The sequence below is a fragment of the Ixodes scapularis genome, unplaced genomic scaffold (assembly GCF_016920785.2).
Source record: "Ixodes scapularis isolate PalLabHiFi unplaced genomic scaffold, ASM1692078v2 PGA_scaffold8__174_contigs__length_109621045, whole genome shotgun sequence".
In the NCBI taxonomy this organism is placed as follows: Eukaryota; Metazoa; Arthropoda; class Arachnida; order Ixodida; family Ixodidae; genus Ixodes; species Ixodes scapularis.
Window position 1 is genome coordinate 11,108,673 of NW_024609883.1, and position 22,880 is coordinate 11,131,552.

The window sequence follows — 22,880 nt, forward strand, 5'->3', positions numbered from 1 at the left end:
TTAGATGCCAACGAACATTAGTGTGCCCCTCGGCCCGGAATCAGGAATGCCGAATTACGAGACCTTGGGAATTTTCGTACGTAGCCATGCACGGCAGAGTATTGGCAGAGAGTGCCAAACGGTTTGCAGATGCTTCATTCTCACAAAAACCTAAATGCTTTCCTCTACACTCTGTTCTCCCCTCAGCCGACAGTGTGGTGGGAGGTACGAGCTCGCTGGACCAATCAAACGCCTCCCTTTCATCGTCCGACCCCGCCCCCTGAACGTGGGTGAAAGCGCGCTCAAGGAGCAGAAGATACGCACAAGCAGTTCAAGCACATAGTTTCCCACCGCACCGTCGGCTTAGGGGTGTACGGAGTATAAACAAGTTCATCCAGAACAAATCTGCGCAATTTTCGCACAGTTTCTTACCTTGCTTGGCAACAGACACGTTTAAAACAAGTAAAAGCACCGCCTGCGCATTCCGGCCCAGATGAGCCTAGTATCCGCGTGCGCTCGTATAACCACTTTTGAAGACTATAGCTTGAAAGTTGGACCGCATTGGCCAAATTTCTCATCTACAGCTGGACGGAAAGGGGGCTGACAAACTTCCCGTCGTCTAAAGAAACGCGAGACGCAATTACGTGTCCGATCCAAGGCAAAAACGAGGTACGAGGAGCCACAACCTTAGTCTGTCGAGTTCATCAGAATTTATGTCACGGTATACATAACAGAACATCCAATTTCTTTTTAAATTTGGAATTTTGTTTATACATATATTTTTTCTTTTTGCAGCGACAGCTGTTGGCCGATTGTTTCCCGGTGTTTCGACGACGCGAGCGCAAACGAAAAGTTTTCCCGCTAAATTTGGCGCTAAAATTAATGTAAGTGACCCGACGGCACCGGAACTAGACAATATAAACTCCCCTGTTAAATTTAGCGGAAACATTTACGTCTCCCTATTCCCTCAGTTTTCCTGATAAACTTGGTGGAACACTTAATGTCAAGTGACCTATGCACCAAATCAGTTTCCCTGCTAAATTTGGCTAGAAAATTGACGTTGCGGGACCTAGACATATTTAGGTTCCCCGCTAAATTTAGCTAAAAAATTGACGTCGCGTGACTTGGGTACTAATTCAGTTTCCCCGCTAAATTTGGCGAGAAAACGCATCACGACCCTAAAATTATTTATTCATCAACAATGTATCGATGCAAAATCGACGCAACGTCAATATTAGATCACCGTACAACGTACAATCGGTGCAAGGTCAATCGATCGTCATATCGTCGAATAAGCAGCACAGCTGTAGCTGTCTAAACGCGTTCCGTCGTGCAAACGTTGCGCAATTTTTGCCGGTGTTGCGATGCACCACCGGGAAAACATGTTGGCTTTACCCGAGCCTGGCTTGCCTCTGGCTCCTTAAAACCTGAATGAGGGAGGCTTCCGAACGATGCAACATGGTCGAGTCAGCACTGGGAGTAGCGTCCCATCTCGGCAAAGAAAACAGAGCACGAAATTGCTGATTAAAAAGTTTATTTACTCTCTCGTGTATGTACGGAACTTTTTCGTCCCTACAATCAATCTGTAGCACCACAGGCACAATTCAAATTCATGTTTGTAGTAATGTTAACAACGCTACATTTGGCCAAAAACGAGTAAGAGTGAGTGCTCGTCAACACGGAAAAAAAAACAGTTCCTCGGACCCAAAAATGCATGCGAGGCTAAAAAATAAATCTCTCAGGATTGCACCTACAGAACGACAGCCTTCAACTCTAAAACGCCACCTCGCACGCCTGTTCTTTTAAAAACTGCTCGAAATCGTGCGCGTGCCTTAAAAACTGCAGCCTCGACAAAAAAAAACAACTAAAGGTACGGTACCCGAAGTGTGCACCGAGACAGCAATGTGCACAAACACACACATCCTCAACAGATAAAGGAAAATAAAACTTGCCAGAACAGAATTAATAAATAGAGAGTGAACTTTTTCGAGATGCCCTCCTCCCCCTTTTCCGCATGGAGAAAAAAAACATTTGCGGACAATTATTTCGGCGTCCTCCAGAAGCATGATTGCTCGATGTCGTTTATGTACAACGTGGCCACAGAGGTGAGTTCATTGTGCAAGAAGCAGAGCCTAAAAAAAAAAAAAAAATAACAGCCACTGGAAACAAAGGTGTAACTGGGGAGCGGGAATGCAGTTCAAACCATGCAAAAATGGGGATCATGCCTACATGGGTGCCAACAACGCACCAATGCGGGGGTTGGTACACCCAGAAGCTGTGCAGATAAATGGCGACATCGAGAAGAGTGTTCTTCACTCGATCCCGAAAGAGCTACACCTAAAAAAAAAACTAATGCTGCCAGGGCCTTTCTCCTGCCCGTTGAGGAATCGGAACTCCTCTGCAGAAGAGGGACTCATATTAAACCTTCTTTCCTGCATTCACTTTGTTTCTACTGTTCAGTGGGAAAGTCAAGACTTCTGCTGTAGAGGGAGTCTGATAGGACCCCGACTTTCCAGCATGCCCTCCTCTTCTACTGCCAATTGTGAAATCAAGACTCCTCTGCTGGTAGGGCAGTCCAATTACGCCCACCTTTTTGCTGCATGCACTCCCTTTCTGGTGCCCATTAGGATATAAGCTCCTCTGCTGAACTTTGAAACAACCTTCTTTCCAGCATAAACTTTCTGCTGTCCATTGGTAAACAGACTCCACCGCTGAAAAGGGAGTAAGATGACACCCTTTTTTTCCTGCATGCACTCCCTTCTGCTACTCAGTGGGAAATCACGCCCCCTTACTGGGGTGGGGGGGGGGATGTCACATTACACCCCCTTTGCAAACGTGAGGCTTCATGGCACAAACAACGAAACTTAATGTGCTACAGACATCCTTCTTAAAAACGGTGCGAAGCAACAACAACCGCGGGGGGGGGGGGGGGGGGGGGGGGGGGGGGGAGAGAGGGCACTCGTGACAGAGAAGAAAACGATGATGCCGCCGCAACGACGGCACGCGTCCGAAAATCGTGGCCGTCTTTTCCTCGGGTTGAGCATCGGACAGTCTGTATCTGTTTCGGACGAAGGGGCTCACATGTACAATGTGCAGGGCTGGCTAACCAGAGGCGTTACACCAACCTCGCTCTAGGGGGGGCGACAGACATGGCGCGTTGTGCCTATGCGCGCATTCGTGAATTGGGGGGGGGGGTCGCGAAATCCATTCGAAGGGGGCGTCGTGAAAATAGGAAAGTTACTCCGAAACGGTAGCGGGAACAGTAAGAACGGTAAAAGAAAGAACTCCCGAGAGGATGCTTCCAAAGGAAACTTCGGGCGTGACGCCTCCTCCGTTGCCGCGCTGCTCTGGTTGGCTCTGCGGACGCCCGGAGGCTCGACGCCCGAGGTCTCCAGACACTGCAAGCACGGGTCCGAGTTAGCGTTTGCCGGCGTTGCTCAAAGTATGTAAAATGCGCTCTTGAAACTAAACTAGGACGCACTATCTAGGTTGCGGGCTCTTAAACCGAGTTCCCCCCGTGGTTAACCGGAGCAACCTCGTGGGTTCCTCGAGCTCCCAAGTGTCCTTGACAGTCCTTGTCCCCAAGATAGTTCGAATCAAAGATTAAAGGGGCACTAGACCACTTTCTGCAATAGTCCATTTATGCTCCTAACTCAATCTATGGGCACCAAGCATCCTAATATCCAAACATTACATTCATGCATGGCCAATTTCTCTATTCCAATTGGTATCAAAAGGTCGATCACCTCAACTATTGCTGACACCAGAGGGTGCCATCAGATGAGAAGCTCCGGAGAAGCCCTTCTCATTCGATGGTGCACCTGGTGTCTGCAATAGTTATGAGGTCATCTATCTTTGATACTGATTTTAAGAGAAAAATCGGCCAAACACAAAGTGGTTCAGTCCCTTTACAAGCAAAGAAATGATGGAATAAATCGTGCTCTGAGACGTAACACCCTTAGAGGGATCATTGAAAGGTGTCCGGCTCAAGTTTTATAAATTACGCACCTCGTAGCGTTACTTTCTGCCTTGGATAGCTCACTGGGTCAATTGTAATACATACAGCACCAAGGACGGCCATCGGTTGCAACTTGATCTCTAACCCCAAGCATAAACTATCAGGGGTGGAACTCATCAAATGTATTTGGGAGCAGTCACGGGAGCAGCTGAAACCGGTGTTTTGGAGCAGGTTGGGAGCAGCTAAAACTACATTCTGGAGCAGGCTAGGAGCAGCTCAGATCAGTTTTCATTGCACTTCAGCTTGTGTCTTAGACGAGCACGGGAGCAATTTCAATAGTGCTTAGCAGCACAGATGAACATGAGAGGTTAGGAACCTAGGTAGTTGGGATAACAGTGTAACAGATGCGAAAACTTGGAACTTTGTGAGCCTTAATGAGAGCCAAAACGCAAGTACCATACGTTTCTGAAGATAGCGTCCTTGATATTTTGTGAGTGGCTTTCAGCTGCTCAAGATGCAAACCAGCACTGCTTATCGCACAACTCACGTGCTCGACATAGTAATTATATGTGCGAACCACGTGACGTGCGTAAGCAACGGACGTGCCGCTGCGTGGAGGAACAGGGCAACAAATTTCGAGTTTATCCTATTGTGCAACTCAATATCGAAGCAGCAGACTACGATTAACAGAGTTATTGTATTCAAAGCGATTAACAAGAGCAAGGTTAAAGTACGCCGAGCAGATCTACCGCTCGCGTGAGAGCTGCTGGACGGCAAAATTTCGGATCGGACAGCGTTTCCAGTTCTATCAAATCACAATTTATCTTGCAGGAATGCGGTTCCAACTTATAACGATTAAGTAGTAAACGGAATCTTTTGCTCATTTTTTTTTTCCACTGGCTGACTTCTGGATCCCGGGCCGCAGAGCCTCAGGCAATCTGACGCTTAACGACTCGACCTCACCTCGGCCGACTTGCTTAATCGCTGATGGTTGAAGAATAACAATCCAGTCGCATGCAGGTGGTGTAGCGCTTGGAATCCGATCCCCGAGTTTTTAGGCGCGCTTCCGAATCGAGATACATAGGGAGAATAAACAGAACAAAGGATTGCAGGGCCGACCAAGCTAAACGTGCTCATTGTTGCCAGTCGAGTCGATAGAAACCGAAACCAAGACAAAATACAATTTTTGGGGCGCACGTTGTGCGATTTGGCGCATAATGGCGCAAGCTATTGGCAGTGGCGCAGTTTCCGCAAAATGGCGCAGACAAATGCGTCTGGCGCAAAATGGCGCAAATGGCGCAGCCGTTCCACCCCTGAACTATGGATCAAAACACGATGGCAGAGCATACTATCAGCAAGCAGTCACGTATCCACTACTATGTGATAGACTGCAAAGACCCAAGGTTAGCAGTTGTACTGCTTGGACTAAATTGCTCACCTACAGCGAGATTTGGTATTGCCTTGGCTTCAAGGGCGACCCCTTGTCTACTAAACAATCCGCCCAATTTTATATTTTTGAAAAAAATTTTTTCCATCCGAGATGTTACTGTTGCATGTGGAAAAGAATTACAAGTCGAAGAAAACTCTGAGCGCATAAGCTTCTCAAAGACTTGTCTTCTTAATACGACACTGGATGTTACTACGAGTAATGCCCTGCTCTAAGACAAATGGTACGTTGGCCCAGAAAAATGGAACATCTTAAATAGACGCTGATTTGGCAAGCTCGTCCAACCTGAGAAATGACACTTGGGCACAATTAAAGTCTTTGTTACACACTCAATGCTCTAATTCAGACTACAATAAATGTACAAACAAACAGAAAGGTCTTTTGACAACCATCTTGTTCCACCCAGTCATTATACGAGCTATGCCTAACGAATCGGCACTTCATTCTTAGTTCATTGGGGGTGCCGCTCATTGGCGCACAGTGCAGAGCGAGCACAATAGACCCTTTCCGAAATTCAGTGCCATCTGGTGGTTCGTTAAAGCAGTTTAGCTTTTGCCATATCAATGGCGGAAATGAACTTGTATCGGCACCGTCACTTTTGCAAGTCAACGGCACGCGAGGAATTCTTCCGTTCGAGTTCTTTCTCAATCACTTTCAGTTTGATGGTGACCAAGAACCTGCATTCAGAACAAAGCTCCAACCGACTCAGATGCCTCGGGAAAGTTCTATACACCAAAATGCTTTAAAGCCAATTGTGTGCCGCCCCGCAGAGTGACTGAATCTGAGTTTATTAGAAATAAACTCTTACGTAGCTCTTGCGTTTAATTCCTACGCTGCGTGGTACTGACCCCCCGAATGTACAGGCCTCGCATCATCCGCTTAGAAGCATCTTCAACGTCTTCTTTATGAGTCGCTAGAAGGCCGCCATTGGTATGGCACAGATGCCTTTCCACATATGATAGCGATCAAAGTGGCCAGACTGAATTTCGGAAAGTATTTGCCATCGTTATGGTTTGAAAATGAAACTTCACCAGGTTTTGATACAATGAGTGTCTTGCCCTGTCGTGGACTGTCTTAACACTTCTGAGCGCAGCAAAGTTTCCCGCGATTTCGCATGAAGTTTCAGATAATTGGCAATTCTCATTTAGAGGTACCGAGACATAACAACGAGATTAGAGTGCTGGTGAAATTACCTGGGGAAAACTGGACCAAGTACCAATAACTAGCACAGCTGAGAGACTATAGTTTGTTGGAACTCAAGAAGGTAGGGCAAGGGAAAGGAAGGCCGGGGAAGGAGGAAGCAGACAATCCTGGAGAGGGGGAAACCTCTCTAGCGTTCCACCTGCTTCCTCCTCCCCAGCCATCGTTTCCCTCGCCCTACCTTGTTGAGTTGCAACCGACTATAGCGGGGACGGAGGAAAATTCGGACCCCCTCCCACGTGTCTCCGGCCCATCTCAAGCCTGTCCCCCAGCAAGTCTGGTGCTGGGGTGATGCCAACAAGGTTTCAACCAGAGAAAAATGAAAGCCGTTCACAAATCCCTGTAACACCGAATGGAGCGCAGCTCTTGAGGAGGAGTAGGGAAGGGTACTGAGGGGGGTCACGTCACCTGCCGGTAGTCACGTGACCCCAGGGGTCACGTGATCTCGGGGGGGGGGGGGGGGGGGGGGGGGGGGGGTCACGTGACCCCCTCCCCCCGAAACGGGCCCCTAAGAGCTGCGCTCTAAAATTGGCGACTCCCTCGTACGCGGTTTTAGAGCGCAGCTCTTAGGGGCCCGTTTCCGGCTTGAGCGGCGTCGGCGTCAACGTAACCGCGCGGTGCATTATGGGAAATGTCCCATAATGCACCGCGCGAGCCCCCCACCGGGGTCACGTGACCCCCGCCGATGTCACGTGACCCCCTTGATGACGTCATAATCACTGATTACAGGTTACAGGTTACAGGGAGTTGTAAACGGCTTTCACTTTTTAGTTGTTTTGCCTAATCCCCCAAAGGTCCTCCTGGCGATCTCCCCCACAGCCTGGCGGTAGTTACACAACTGCATTTGCTTAAAAGGGGAGGGACCACATTTTTTTGTTTTGTTTTTAGGCTAAGTGGCACGAGCTACCGCCCGTAATATAGAATACAGCCATTAACATCCAACCATCCATCAGACGTCTAAAGTGTCGTCACTGCGAAGCGCGGCTTATTGAATTGCCCCAGTTCCACCCATCCCACGGTTCCGGGCAGAAGGCGGAGGAGGACGCGGAGGGCAACTCACCTGCGGCGCACCTACAAGAGGACGCACTTGGTCTTCTTCTTTGGATTCATCTTCTTCTCGGGGTTCTTGCGGTTGATCTGCCGCACCAGGTCGTAGAAGATCTCGTTCACGTTGATCTTGGCCTTGGCCGAGCTCTCGAGGAAGGCGCAGTTGCTGAAGTTGCGGGCCAGGTTGATGCCCTGGTCCTTGCCCACCACCCGCTCGTCCTCCAGGTCGCACTTGTTGCCAATCAGGATCATGGGAACCTGCCACCCCGAGATGCCGTCGGCGTGATCGGTCAGCCTTCTCGGGTCACCATATTTTCCGGTCTGTCACACCCCATATGAACGGCTATTCTCGGAAAATGGTGCTACAAACTAAGCTGCACCGATGATGCCAAGATGCAGATGGTATTTTTATTATTTGCACCGCCAACCTTGCACCTCCTGCACGAGCGGCAACTTTAGTGCACACTCACGATTCAGGTCGTCCTAAAATTAACAGAATGAAAGGTTTTTGATAACGCTCAGCAAGTTTCTACATGGAATCAGATGTTTATTTTCACCAATTAAAAAGATAATGAGTAAATTTAGGGTGATTATTCGGTGACTTGACGCATATTACAGTGTAGACCACTTACAACGTAACCGCTTATAGTGCAGGACTGGGTATAACGCGGTTTTTTTAAACCACCGGTTCACCTCCCATAGAACTCCATGTAATTACATAGCGCTTAAAATGCAGGCGCGCGAAGGGAAATACCGGTTATAGTGTGGTTTTTGGCACAGCCCGCCGACCGCGCCGACGACCGGAGCAGCGAGCTCGCTTCCCTGTGCGACACTAGATAACGGCGCTGACGGCGCGAGCCGCAAACTGCACTCGCGGGGCAAGGAGGTTGCTCGAAAACGCGGAGAGAAGCGAAGGGAGAGGCTTCAGTTGCCATAGCGACGGAGGGACGCACGCACGAGTCGTTCACGTGCGTGCGTCCCTCCGCTGAGTTGGAAAACAACCGCAACGACAGACCAATCTCAGGTCGAGGAGAAGTGTTCGCGCGTGTTACATGCTGGTCGCGGGCCGGCTGCTTCTATTCCGCAAACATGGCGTCGGTTGTGATCGTCGTCGTAGACGGCGTGCATCTCATCGTTCTGCGTAAAAGCGCTATCCTTGACTGTGAATTTTCGTTGTGTGTCGCTATGATAACCCAGCACGTACAAGAAGGGAAGATCCACCTACTCGTGCGGCGATGTTGTGGCGGCGCTCTCAAGACGGCAGAAACGCCCGTGTCGTCGTGTTTGTTTACTTCGACTACAGTGGTGATTTCTAAGCTTTTGTGTCCTCGAACATCGCCCGGATTTCTTATTTGGCGCTCAAGTTGAAGGTATTACTGGCGCGTACCGTATGAAGGATGCGAATTTTCATGCGTTTTCATCTCCGGAGAAAAGGGATTAGGGTTAGCAATCCTGAACGCTCGCAACGTCCGTCCGCAATCCGCGACGCCGTTAAAAGGCTGCGCCAGGCAAAAGCCGCTCATTTCTTTCGAAATGTGTGAAAGACTTGAAACAGAACTGTACTAGTCTGGTGAAATAAAGACTTTCCTCAAACTAAGCTTTATTTTTCATCTAAGATAAAATAAATTCTTTTACAAAGGTAAGTTGTCTCATGGCATGTATTTTGGCCTGAGAAATTGAGGTTTTGGTTATAGTGCGGTACCGCTTATAGTGCGGATTTTCGCGACTGCCGAGACATACGTTATATGCGGTCTACACTGTATTCTTTTCTGCAATCTCCGACGTCCGCCGTGGCTGGCAGCTTGTTCCCAAGAAACAACTTTTTCTATCAAACACCCTAATTTTAGGAAGGGTTGGAAGTCTACGCAGAAGCACCCGGCATATTTGTAACCCTGGAACGATGCGTTTGCGGGATCAATTTCTCACAATATCCCTCATATCGCAAAAATTGGGTCCTCACGAAATTTAGGCCGTTTACAGTATGTTGAATGCTTGTCACGCACGGCAAAGCTGCTCCGGGATATACCGTAAACGACCCAATTTTCGCAATGACCTAATTTTGGCGAAATTCGCAACTCGAATAATATTGCGAAAAATAGTTCCTCCAAATATGCTTTTTTATCATAACAAATACAAAGCATACCACTCCCAATTCGCAAAGTTTCGGTGCCCCGCAAAGTATCCCCGAAAACCAGACTTCACCGAATTCGCAAAATATTGAGCCCACGAAGATAGTCGTTTTAAGTAGTCAGAATTATTTCACCCAGCTACTACTTTAGCTATGCATTCTTTGGAAGGAACAGATCCCACAACAGACCGCGAAAAAATCTGTTGCGCAAGCACCGAACTTGGACAACAGATTCGCCTTTCTTAGTCGAGGATGTTGCTTGTCTCTTGGTTGCTTATTTTTTTGCAAGACAGAAAGAACACAACCCCATCTGCAGAACCCTCTTCAACTGCCATAATAAGTGACAGAACGAGAACCACGGGACGTCTCTTTCGAATTCCCGGCCTCCAGCACAGACGCACTCACTGCCATGCTTTGGCTGCGCATGTACACTGGAGGCCCGTGAGGTGCCAAAGCGCTAGGGAAAGTGGGAAGTTCGCGCAGGAGGCGGGAGAAGTGAAAAAAACTTTTTGCCATTCTAATTCCACCAGTGACCATGGCACCCCAACTACCTGGCAGGCACCCACCCCGTGCAAGCACCCGCAGAGGCGGGTTGGCAAATCCTACGCCCCCTCACCCCCACCCAAGACTAACAAAGCCAAATTTGGGGGCTTTATGTGCCAAACCAACGCAGGGAAACTGGCACGCCCCGGCGAAGGAACGAAGGTTAATTCTGACCGCCCGGGGACATTTCGACGTGCAACTGAAACCTCGGTTGCGTGTCGACGAACTTCCGTCAGATTGCGAGAACCCCAGCCGGGATTCGAACCCGCCACCCGGGGATCCGCAAGCCGGCGCCTCGCCTCGGGACGGCCGAGGCGGCCGAAGGAAGTGAGGAAAAGGAGGAGCGCACGTACGTCGTCCATGTCTTTGACTCTGAGGATCTGTTCGCGGAGGTCTTGGAGGTCGTTGAAGGTCGACTGGGCCGTGATGGAGTAGACAAGCACAAAGCCCTGCCCATTCTTCATGTAGAGGTCTCGCATGGCCGTGAATTGTTCCTGGAACAGGATGAGGAACGCTCAGTCTAAGGCACTAAACAGAAACGATGACAGCCTCGTCTTTGCCCTCTCGATGCCTAGACCTTGGCCATAAGCGAAACACCAGCGAGAACGGTAGAAGCGTTTATGTGAAACAAGGGGATGATTGAGGAAATAGGGTTGTTTTAAAAATGCTTCGAGTACCCCTGGAAAAGTTATAAGTGTGCATTTGTAGCCTCATACTTGATGGTCCAGCTAGTGGCCGCAACAAAACTTTGAGCACACCCGCGTTAATTCCGCGGTACGGTACCAGCGATGGCTGAGACACGTCACGGCCAAGTCTTTGGGCATCGCACGCATACCGTGGAGTATGTGAACAAAAGGGTTCGGAAAAAAAAACAACATCCGACCATTTTGTTCCAAATGCTTTTGTTTCTCTTCAGTTCCAGAGCACATGAACGCATATTTTCCGGCACGAGCTCTTGGCATTGACGGTGCTACGACAATACCACTAAGCTACACCGTGGCATAGCTTAGTGGTAACGTCTCCACTTTGCACACAGGGGGTCCTGGTTCAATTCCCGCGGGTGGTGGGCAATCGTTTTTCAGGATTTTGCAACATCGGCGGTGGATGCCCTACATCGCCAACTACAACATTAATACAACAATGGACGTAATTTCCAGCAGTGGGAAGAGCCTGCAACAGGTATCACCGTAACATGCCCCACACTCTCCCAACCTGAGAGCTCTAGAAATGAATGGCTAGAGGAGAAAGTGCAGGAAAAGGGGGAATGGCACGATACAAACTAACAGCCTTCTACAGTAATCAGGGTGCCTAGCAAATTATTTGGAAATTCCCCCACTTTTCTAGGTTTTCCCTGAACATTTCAGGTGAAATTCGCTGACCGCTGCAGAGGCGGTTAAATATATAAGACCATTACAACAAAGGCATTCAGCACTGTGAGGATCATTTTGCATGGGCTTAATCCAACTTGCATATTCTGAAATATTCGGGTTCGTCCACTCCGAAATATATGAGTACTTTTTTTTGCCATCAACATTGTCAGTAAAGAGGCTGCGTCCGGAAACACCATGAAAACACGACGCTCAACCACAAACGTCAATAACCGAATGGCAGCGTGGCCGCCAGATGCGCACTTTCGGATACTTTCGGCGGAAGCCTTGGAGTGAATTGGGGTCTGCGGCTTTTTCATTTGTTACTAAATCTAGTAGCTCTAACTGTATCTAGCCTAGTGTTGTGCCCTCAATCCAATCTAGGGCTTGGACTGGATTTGTCGGCTGTTCCCTTTGCATCGGGTAGCACACTCTAATCTGGTAAGCAGAGCCCGCGCTCCGCTCTAAGCAGAATTTATTGCTTATTGTTCTGCCCCCAAGCCCTCAAGTCTTTGCTCGGGGCACTCGACGGCGTTTCCGGCTCATTTTCGACAATTTCCCTGACAATTCCCGGTTGCTAGACACCCTGGTAATGAAAAGCTAAACGGGCAAAATGCCATTCAACTCTTTCGGCGTTATAGCCACTTCCTAAGGACTGCGACCGCCCTCAAACGCGAAACGTAACTCTAAGTACTAAAGTTCCTTTGTACTTTGCAGCACATCTGATCCAACCGATACAAAAAGAGAAATGGGCCACTCAAAACCGAGTCTTCTCGAGCCGCTCACTTTGGTTTGGAGGTAATGTGGCACTGGACCTTCAGAAGCTCAAAGCACCACCACTTCTCAACTGCATGGGCTACCGAACAGGGGACACTGTTGGTGGTCTAGAGTTGCATTGGACACTTGCAGCGACAAAACCGTGACACCAACGACTGAACTCAAATTAATGGACTCCAAAGCATCGATACTTACGCGTCCACTCATTTTTTTCAGACCATGTACTATTGAATGAGGGAACATGGCAAAAGATGTGCCGTCAGGTCACAAAATCTTTTCGTACTAACTTCGGAAACAAACAAATGCGAAAGATTCTTCCAGATTGAGAAAAGCACGGATTGAGGTCACTTCCTCCCTAACAAATGTAACTTTGAGCAGGCTCAAAACAGGGCAAGAAAAATACCCTGTTTGCATTCCATCTAATCAAGAAAGTATAGCTTTCATGGGAGCAATTACATTGGCATGTCCTTCTTAGGAACATTTTATTACAACAAATTAGTTACCGAAATTCCATTCCACAAAACTTGTTTGCCATTTGTGAACTAGCCTTTAAAAACGGGACACGTTAAAACACCTAATTGCTCTTATCTGTAACGATAAAGTGCAAAAAAAAAACAAAAAAACTGCATTTTGGTTGCTTGATGCTTCTTGGCAATCAAGCATTAAAATAAGTCAAGCTGAGCAAGAGGCAGTACATTTGGGATAAGTATCTTTTAAGTATTGCCCTACTGAACTCCTTCGATCCCAGCACATTGCAACATGCCAGCATTTTCCAACTGGACAAGTGCCGACTGTGACGTAATGTTAGAAGGATTAAGTCTAACTTCGCAGTCGGATACACGTTAATAAATGTAATCGCTTTATGGTGCTGGGCTAAGCTTCCACAGTGCCCAGTATGGAGATCATAAAGCCTTGTGCAATTGAGGGTAACTGATCGAGATCACAATTGCATACCTGCCAACCTGTGAACTTTCAAATTCGTAAAAGTCCCGCGGTCGCGGGGGGGGGGGGGGGGGGGGGGGGGGGGGGGGAAGGGGGTTAAGAGAAGCGATGTGCAGCCTAATGTCAGCCCGGCCACTGTGCGAAATGCTTATACCACATGTGCACGTGCTACAGATTCCAAACTTCTCTCGCTTTTTGGGCGGCACGAAGCATGGGAATTTTGACGTGAAGGACTTCAGGAATATCTGAAAGTGCCTTTTTTGAGGTTTGAAGTTTGCCATGGCGCTGCGAAGCCACAGCGACCAGGAGAATGCTACGGTTACACGTGCAACAAATGCAGACGCCGTACTTCTCGCCTTGAAACTGGCCGAAACAACAAGGCCGAACAACGTCTGAGCACGCCGAACCAACGTGCGCCACCGAACACACGGCTATGAGCTTTGGATGGGTTTTCGATCCGTGGCCACCGGATAGACGGATAGTAAAAACTACGACGCTGCCGTGGACAGTAGTCATCGCCCTCATGTGGCGGTGCAAGATATCGCCAACAACGGATCAACAAAAAAAAAAAAAAAAAAAAAGAAATTACAAAAAAATATATTTTCGTAAGATTCGAAGCAAGATTCGTAAAATCGTAAAATTAGTCCCAATTCATACATTTTACGAAAAATTCGGAAGAGTTGGCAGGTATGCAATTGGGACTCATTTTGATTTCTATGTCGCCCTTCTGTAGGAACTCTAAGGGGACACCCAATCACCTTGCTGTCAAAGGCATTTGAAACAAGCCTCCACTTCACCAAAGAACACCCATTTTTTCAAGTAAAAATTACAAACTCACCGTGCCCGCAGTGTCGAGGATTTCCAGCATGCACTGCTGGCCGTCCACTTCCACTTGCTGAAAAAAAAAAAAAAAAAAGCAAGATCAGCAATTTTTTCTTTAAAACAATCATCAAGAAAAGATGACAGCCCCATGTACAGTCTACAGTCCCCTCCTAAGATAAAATTTATGAGTAGAAAAAAACTAAAATTACAGATGACATCCTTTTTTCTTTTCCCTCTAACATGATGCAATACAAAAATAGGGGGGATTGTCATGTTCTGGAACTTTTGTATGCCTCGTACCGAAATTTAGACCCTAAAATTGACAATTTGAGCATGCTGGCAGAACGAGCACGGAAGTGATCGTCCACCACACCCCACCGTTGACCTCGCCTGCAAGTGAAAGAGGTAGCGTTTCGATCAACATGTGCGGGGATGGATCCCCAGAACATTGGACCGGCGAAGCCAGTTCAGTTTCACCGATGCGGCAGTTAGGTCTAAGCAAAACTGGCTCGGTTGCGTTTGCAAACCGGGTTCCATTTCGTCACATCAGTGGGATGCCGCTAAAGGCGAGACTCAGGCTGCTGAGACTCACCTTACGGTAACTGTCCTCGATGGTGGGGTCATACTTCTCCACGAAGATGCCCTGGACAAATTGTACCGTCTGTAACGGGAAAAGAGACGAAGGAACAGGTTACCGCTGGGGACTCGCATCTCCAAACGCGCCGCAACCGCGGCACGGAAGAATGCGGGTCACTTACTAGGGCGCTTTTACCGACGCCTCCGCTTCCCAACACCACGATCTTGTACTCCCTCATCGTTGACCCAGACAGGGCTACGGCTGCAAGCACAAAAACACCACCAGGGTTAGAACACTCCGCGGGTCACTGACAAGCCGAGCCTTGTCAGCGATCGAAGGCCGGCCTCGACAGCGACAGGGTCGGACTTCGATGCTGTTTCAGCGTGGCAACGAGTGCATGCTGGAAGCATTCCACAAAGGCATCTGGCCGTTATTATCCCACCAGTGACCATTGAGAGCGACGACGGTCAGAACGAGATGCGGACAATGTATCCAGAGTGCTGGGCTAGGTTGTGCAACCTGCCACAGGTACTAGACTACCCCGACTTTTAATATATTTAGGACACATAGTTTGCAAGTTATGTCACCGTGAAAAAGAGAGTGAGCGCAACTGAAACTGGCCAATTCTCGACCAGCTGTTTTCGGGCAGAAGCAAAACGAATTTCGAGCCACAAATTGCGTTCTGGGTAGTTGGGCTCTTATGCAGAGTGCAAGCTTGTCTGCCTCTTGCACAGGGATTGCGATGATGTCAGAACGCCGTGCTCTTATTGGCCGATTGAAAAAAGATTGTGGGCAGACATCAAGGCATCTAGCATTGAGGTCTACCGTTCCTTTCAGACAAAGGCAATCAGAGCTCGGCATCGTTCTGACATCACCGCAACTCCTGCGCGAGAAGCAGACGACTTGCTCTCCGCATAGGTGCTGTTCAAATAAAGGCCTCTCTGATATACATGCACCCGTATATCATCAGTGCGTGATGCAAGTTAAGGACACCAGGTTATACCCTGTTCACCGCCAAGCTGCTGGAAGCAACATGCTCATTTGGACATGTTTTGTCTTTCGCTCATACCTACTTGTACCGCTCACACCCGCACGAAAGGAGTGGGGTCAGCTAATGAAAGAGAGGCTGTTGATTGGTTGATTGATTGAATGAGGTATGAAACCATACTGGACTGCCAAACTTTCAATCCGAGCATGTAACTCTAACGGAAAGGCTCTGGCAGACTAACCTCACTGTGTCTAAACATTCAACGTGAAGTTTGACTTTGACTAATTTCTTGAAAAGCCAATGGACGTTTCGTTTCCCGTGGTGGCACAAGCTAGTACTGACGGAAGACTGACGACACCTTGAACAAACAACTGGTGTAAGCTGCAGCACTGCAATTTCATTTTGACGGCAAGATGAAATGCTACAGGCTTTTTGCTCAACGATTTGCAAGCAGCGATTGTGACGGACCTCGGTAATGGCTCAACTACGGAAAATCTCGGATGCAATGCCTAGGCTGTAAACAACATCACATTTGCAAGGCCTCATCTTTTTACAACATGAAGCCCATGACGGCAGAGATCAATTTCAAGCACAGGTGTAAAAATGTATTGGCTAGCGTGGGTTATTGCGCATTTGCAATCATATCCAATTCGCTAAGTATGTTTTTTTGCACGACTGCAAAGCGCACATTTTTTACCAGAAGCATTTGCTAATGGCAGCAGATATCGCAAACTCTGCAATTTGCAACTACTTAGGCCCACTTCAGACGGGGGCAACTTTCTCACCATTTTTTGGGGATTGCTGGCGGGTTGTTCCCTAGCTTTCCATAGACAGACATGAATTGCTAAGGTCGAATCCGGCTCGAAACAAGCGAGCAACTCTGAGCAATTCAAAAACGTTCGAAGCGGCAGCAGCTAATCAGGGATGCAATATTTTCTTGCGGTACCCTGTGCCAATGATGATGAGAACTAAGACTTGCTTCTGGCTTGAAATTAGTAGCTTTTGAAAATAAACCATTTCAGAAACATGAGTTAGTATTCTCAACGCCACTTAAATTCATAAAAACATGTTTATAGCACATTACTGTGTGTCTAAATAGTTGAAGAAAAATAAAATTGAATGATAATGATGGCAAATTGCAGCAATCGGATACTGCATATGAACACAGGTGGCCCCTGTGCTGGTATTGCAACGTGAAGTTGCTGGGAGAAATTGCCCCGTCTGAAGCAGGCCTTACAAAATTATTTATTCCAAATTTCGGAGTAAAAAAAGCGAACATACTGGAATATAACTAGGGTTTTATGTTTTCAGTAAATACAGATAAACCCCGAAAATTAACTCTGAGACTGTTTTACCAAAATCGGTGAAAACCAAGAAACCCCGAACTGGAGTTGTCTTTAACTAAGAAAAGCCAAAGCTACACAGGATAAAAATTTGTGTGTTAGTTTAATTTTGTGCTAACCTTATTTAAAACCCCCCTGAACTGTCTGCGAGGCTGTTTCATTCTTCAAAACCACATCCCTTATCACATTTTCATTTCTTTACGGCAAAAATACACTCTCTAAGGAGTCGGATCATAGCCAATGTTCTCTGAAAGCTAAATTCCATTCCCTCGTCTCATTTTCTGAAACATAATACGCGGTAAATGCAGATTGTCTTTCTGACCTGGAAATTGACACAGGAAAACACCGGATCTGTAAGCAAAAATAAATCGCCCCCTTCCAAATAAAAAAAGAAGCTATTTTGAAAAAAAGCAAACTTTGAAAACACGAAACCCTAAATATACACCTTGATTGCACAAAACTTGTAACAAAACTTGGTGTCCAATCAGTATGCAGCAATGCAACCCTTACATTACATGTTTGCAGGATTCACTAGCCAGTGGGATAAGCCAGTCGACAAATTGCTTTTGACGTAATGTCGCAGCTTAATTTCGCGCCATCCTTATCCAGCACTGCTACATATGCTGTGTAGCTTATACAGCACCTCAAGCAACTCTATAATATTGAAACATTGGGGGCTTACGTGCCACACCAATGAAGGGCATTTGGCTCACCTAAGTGAAAAACTTAGGTGAGCCAAAACTTAGGGATTAAACAACTTAGGGATTAAACAAAAACTTAGGGATTAAACAAGAGTGCCCATGTGCCGTTAACATGCAGCCGAAATCTCGGTCACCGGCGCCTATGCCGGAAACAAATGCCCCACCATCTTGGCTATCGTTAGAGTCAGCCAACCAGAGATATAAAATCACAGAGATGGCCAAATTCATAAACAACAACTCCACATGCCATCTCTAACCACCACAGTGTGCACGCGACTTCAGAAAAAACAGTCGCAGCATGGAACAACTCCTTTTCCACCACAAGAGCCACGACCGCACCGACCGACATAAAAGCGAGGTACGCCCCAGAAACACTCCAAAGACGACCGAAGAAGGGGGCCAGCCAGGAAGTTGGCAGTGACACGCAAGCTCCCCCGCAAGGCTGTGGGCCCGAAAGGACAGGTGGATGGCCGGGACACCCCAACTGACAGACAGGAGCAGCCGGGTCTGCGGCAGGGTCTCTCCCCCCACAAGCAGACCTGGCGCCACTCCAGGTGAAAAGCCGTCGCCGCACCCTGCCCCATTAAAGTCTACGGAGCCAAAGCTGCACCTCGGCTCGTCCCATTGCCCGACTGCCTTCTCGGAGGGATCGTACTCGCCGAGGTTGCGGTCACACGGTCCGAAAGAGGTGGGCCGCTGGTTCAACCGGCCCGTAGCTCCCTCCTCGCCGTCGGCTAGCGTGGGGACGGCGCGGCGTGTGGGATAAACCCCGCGTGCTTGCTTCGAAATGCGGTTAACGGGAAGGAAGTCGCCTCCCCCTCTACTTCCAGGGAAGGAAGTGCTGGGACGGGGAAGGGAGGCAGCGGGGCAGTAACCTCCTTTCGAGAGCCCCTTAATTCCTCGTACGCAACAGTCTCCGGACGGACCTTGATCTAGTTAGGGGCAGACGGGGCTCTGGGAGTCGTTCGAGACAGACGCTAGCACGCCGAGTTTCGCGCCGCAGAATCTGGCGCCAGACTCTTGCGTCTAGACTGGGGCATGACGAAGGGAATTTGTGCCTTTCTTGTAGTTGGGCAGGTTAAGGCAAAAAGACTACCGTAATAGACCCTTTTCAAAATTGTGCACCATCTAGCGGCTGCTGCGCATATTCCGCCGCAGTTTAGGCGTGCACTCTCTGCATGTTCTCGACACTGGTGCCAAGCTGGTGTTCAATACCGGTGTTCAGCTAGGACTTCGATTTAATCAAATGCTCTGTGCCTGAGAAATGGCGACCGCTTATGTGACTTCATGGGGCTTTGAAAGGAGTCTTTCACGTAGTCTAAAGAAAGAAGAGGCAAGCCGGTTAACTTGCATCGGGGAAACGCAAAGACGCGAGCTGCCGTCTGTCACAAAATTCAATACTGGAGGGACGCGCGCGGCGTGCGACCGAGACTCTTGGACGGGAACCGCACCAGCATTTGGAACCCTACGGAGACAGAAAAGAAACGCACATGGGGGAGAGACGGCAAGAAGTGGGATAGTCCGTGTTTTTCCTATTTCTACTCAAGTCTTGGGTATTACCATCATGAAGTTGAAACGGCTTGCCTCCACTTTTACTGTCCTTTGTTAACATTTTTGCATTATTTATAAATGAGCATATGCTGGCAGTAGGCATTAGGTCTTTTCATCTTGTGCTGGCAAGCTGATGTCTAATTGGAGCTACTGACATCTACAATTTCAGGGGCTGGTAATTTCTTGTTGTCAAAGCCTAGCTCAGATGGCCAGCTGTTGCTGATTCAGTGCAGATATCAGGCAGTAAAGTTAGCAGCGTTCTACAACAGCCAAATGGCAAGAGCAGTCGTGGATTATCCAATCGTGTTGCCCTGTTGAGCATTTGGCAAGCATACGATTGGGTGGACTTCAGCATTAACTCAACATTTGATCGATCAGGTAGATGACAAAAATTAACAGCCACTGAAACGATTTGTGCGCAACATAGCTCGTCTTAATTCAACTTTCTCCTCTTAAATAGTGCTGGGTGCTCTTGAAGTCACACGCTCACTTGGTCTTAATCAGTTTCCCCACCTCTACAAACAAAAAATAATGACTGCTCCAGACACTAAGCAGGAATGTAGCTCCACGTTTCGACCGTTGAACACACCAGGAAGCTATAGGTCGGTGTACAAGGTCAGTCAGCAGTGACGAGCAATTTATCTGCAATAACGGAGCAGAAACGCCCTTTCCAATCCTCCCTCCAGACAAACCGTTTACGTGCTGGCAATATGTATACGAAAAATAGAAAAAACATCAGTTCGTTAATCGCGAGCACAAAAGGACACCGACCCCTTTGGATAAACCAACCAAGACAATGAAGACTTCACAAATTCCGAACGCAAAGTAGATTTTGCAGACCGACAATTGGGAAGTACCGACGTAGCCGCATTCGACCCCGCGCTCAATAACGAGCAGGGACGACAGGAAAGCCTCCTTAAACGCAGCAGGTGGTCTTCCAGGGGGCGGGCAACTCCTGTTTCTACGGGCCTTCAAGTTCATACGGCAACAAAACCTTCAAAACGCCTTTCTTGTTTTTGTTTGTTTTACAACTAACACGCCCCACTACGGAATGTTGTAGCAACGTTCTGCGGTTCGTACCACCAAAAGCGTTGTCAAAAGCTTCCACGCTGCAACATTTACGGTTGGGGGGAGACGAAACCACCGAAAATATCGGCAGGGTGAGCCGTGACTCAAATCGACGGTCATCGTACCAGAAATGACTCAAAATGATGCCTTTTATGGGTGTCGGCGACGGTCCCCTTGATTGGGTCGCCAAACCTCGAATATCTCCCCACATTGGCCGTGTCCGCTCTTGCCGACTCACCCAGCTTCTCAGCAGTCACCGAGAGTGACACTATTTAAACGGAGGTGCCGAGCACGTGAATACAAACGGCGTCTATTTTCTTTTCCTCGAATGAGCCACCCCGAGCAAGCAGACAGTAGGCCTAGTGGGCGCCGATGTACGGCGGCGTTCGGATGACGTGCTGACAGCAGGAAACGACGAACCGATTAATTAAAAGGACGAATAACTGTCCGCGTCGCGTCTAAACTTAGCGACAAGTAGGAAAACACGACATACCTTTTGTGGGGTACGAGAAAATGGATATGTAACAGGGCGATGCCTCTGTATGCTTCCTGGCGCAGTGACGTCAGAATGGCGTGTTGAGCTCAAGTGGTGATGTTGCGCTCCTTGTCTCGTTTCTAATCACTAAGTCAATAAAACCAAGCTTAAATAAAGTAATTTTAAATTTGTTTATTTGATTTTATATTGTAGTTTTATTTTGCTTTTATGGGCTATTGAATTTTTCGTTTTGTGTCTTGGTTGCTCCGTTCCACCTTAATTCCGCCGCAGCGTCGCCAGCGTCGCCGCCATTTTTCACTTCACCTTCATCCTTCGTCTTGTCATCACGCTGTCTTTGTCCGCTCCGTTCGTAACTCTTTCCTATCTCCCTTTCTCCGTGTGTCTTCCATTTTCTTCGAACCTAACCTTTCACTCCTTTTACTCGCCTTCATTTGATCGTCGCTCTGAGATACACTATGATCTTATTTGATCGGACGGAGCGCACCGGGTCGCTTAGGCCTAGCTCTGTTCGAAGTGATGACAAACGAGGAGATTTGAGCCGCGTGCTATGATATGTCCGGCCCGAAACCTATCGGAAGTGATGAACTGGAACGGATATCCCAGGCGCGAAACACGACCTCGTCCGGTTCGCTTTGCCACCAGCAAACGCTTGAGCCGGCGGGCGTCGTGTTTTGGCGCCATGCGGAGAACCTTCAAAACTCTGATCCGATAGCTTCCAAATCCATGGTTCTTCCCTCGCCTTGAGTCTACGGGAGGGTTCGAGGACGCTTTTCACCGATCTTCAGTTGGAATAATAATTGTTCGACGTAAAGCTAGCTGCCTTTTTGTCTACTCTCTCCGAGTACGGTTGGACGTGGAACCCTTGTGTTCGCCGGTCGTTTTTTTAAACTCGTTCGAGCAGTGAGTAGAGGCAAGAGCTGCTAGGGCTTTGCGTCTACCCACTATTCACTCCAGTCGGAACTCTGCGCTCTCGCATCTCGTTGCACTCATCTCCTGGGAAATTTACAGTTCCATAAAAATGAACGTTAAATTAAAAAAAAAAAAAAAAAATTCGGAAAACGTTTTGTCGGAACACGTCTGCTGGGCAACTTGTGGTCGCACAAGTTTGCCCATACTGGGCTAATTCAATTTACTTGCTCTACAGTGTAGTAGAATACTAATATGCTGTACCTGCACATGTGCAGCAGTGTTGCGGAATGGGCACCCCCATTCCATTCCAATTCCATTCCGGGGAATTTGAGTTTTCGATAATTCCATTCCTTTCAACTCCTAGGAATGGGGACACTGGGCCCATTCCCACTCCTGGAATGGATGAGTCGCTATTCCATTCCTCCAATTCCTAAACGTTAAAAGTGTCACTTGACAGCTACGTTACGTTGCAGCGTTGGGCAGAAATATTTAGAAATCTATTTGGAAATACAAATACTGGGATAGATGAAAATAGTTGCTAAGATACTGAGACTCAAGTCTCAAATATATCTATAAAAATGTATCATCATACGTATAGGAAATACATTTTAAAAAGAGGCAAAAAGTCTTTGGAAATACAAATACAAGGATACATTTTAGGGAGGGCAAAAAAATAAATACTGATAATGCAATACATTTTTCAAATTTCTTTCAGACGCCAACTGAGATGAGGCTTTAAATTTGAAGTGGAAGATTTTTCTTTTTTTTTGGCCCAGAAATTACTTTTCTGCAGGAATTTGCACTTCGCCTTGAAGGTAGTGGTCCCGGACGAAGAGTCCTCAATGGGTTTAAAAAAACGTTCCATCAAGGATTGACCGCGGTCCCTTCCCTGGCATTATGTCCGACTGACCAGTGATGCGAAAAGATTTCGAACTCTAAAATTAATTCCATCAAAACATCACCACTTCCCTGTCCAATAAGGGCGCCCCTGTCAGCACTGATCACATGACGTCACGGTGGGATGGACTAGTATTCTT

At 47.8% G+C, this 22,880-nt stretch overlaps 1 protein-coding gene across 1 annotated transcript; it reads right to left on the reverse strand.

Moving 5' to 3' along the window:
• Positions 1–1,496: 1,496 nt before the first annotated feature.
• LOC115313968 (ras-related protein Rap-1A) lies at positions 1,497–21,020 on the reverse strand. Its single transcript, XM_040207480.3, has 7 exons — positions 20,932–21,020; positions 14,969–15,048; positions 14,803–14,871; positions 14,227–14,283; positions 10,656–10,796; positions 7,645–7,889; positions 1,497–3,377 (listed from the first exon to the last, which is right to left on the reverse strand). The coding sequence occupies exons 2-6, from the start codon at positions 15,023–15,025 to the stop codon at positions 7,656–7,658; spliced, it is 558 nt and encodes a 185-aa protein (XP_040063414.1). The 5' UTR covers positions 15,026–15,048; positions 20,932–21,020; the 3' UTR covers positions 1,497–3,377; positions 7,645–7,655.
• Between the last annotated feature and the right edge of the window lie 1,860 nt (positions 21,021–22,880).

Bases quoted from the DNA above. Each gene is read 5' to 3' on its own strand.
- LOC115313968 (XM_040207480.3), bottom strand. From the start codon at position 15,025: ATGAGGGAGTACAAGATCGTGGTGTTGGGAAGCGGAGGCGTCGGTAAA. The intron at 14,872-14,968 runs GTAAGTGACCCG...TTCCCGTTACAG, and splicing joins GCGTCGGTAAAAGCGCCCTA to ACGGTACAATTTGTCCAGGG. The intron at 10,797-14,226 runs GTGAGTTTGTAA...ATCCTGTTCCAG, and splicing joins TCCTCGACACTGCGGGCACG to GAACAATTCACGGCCATGCG.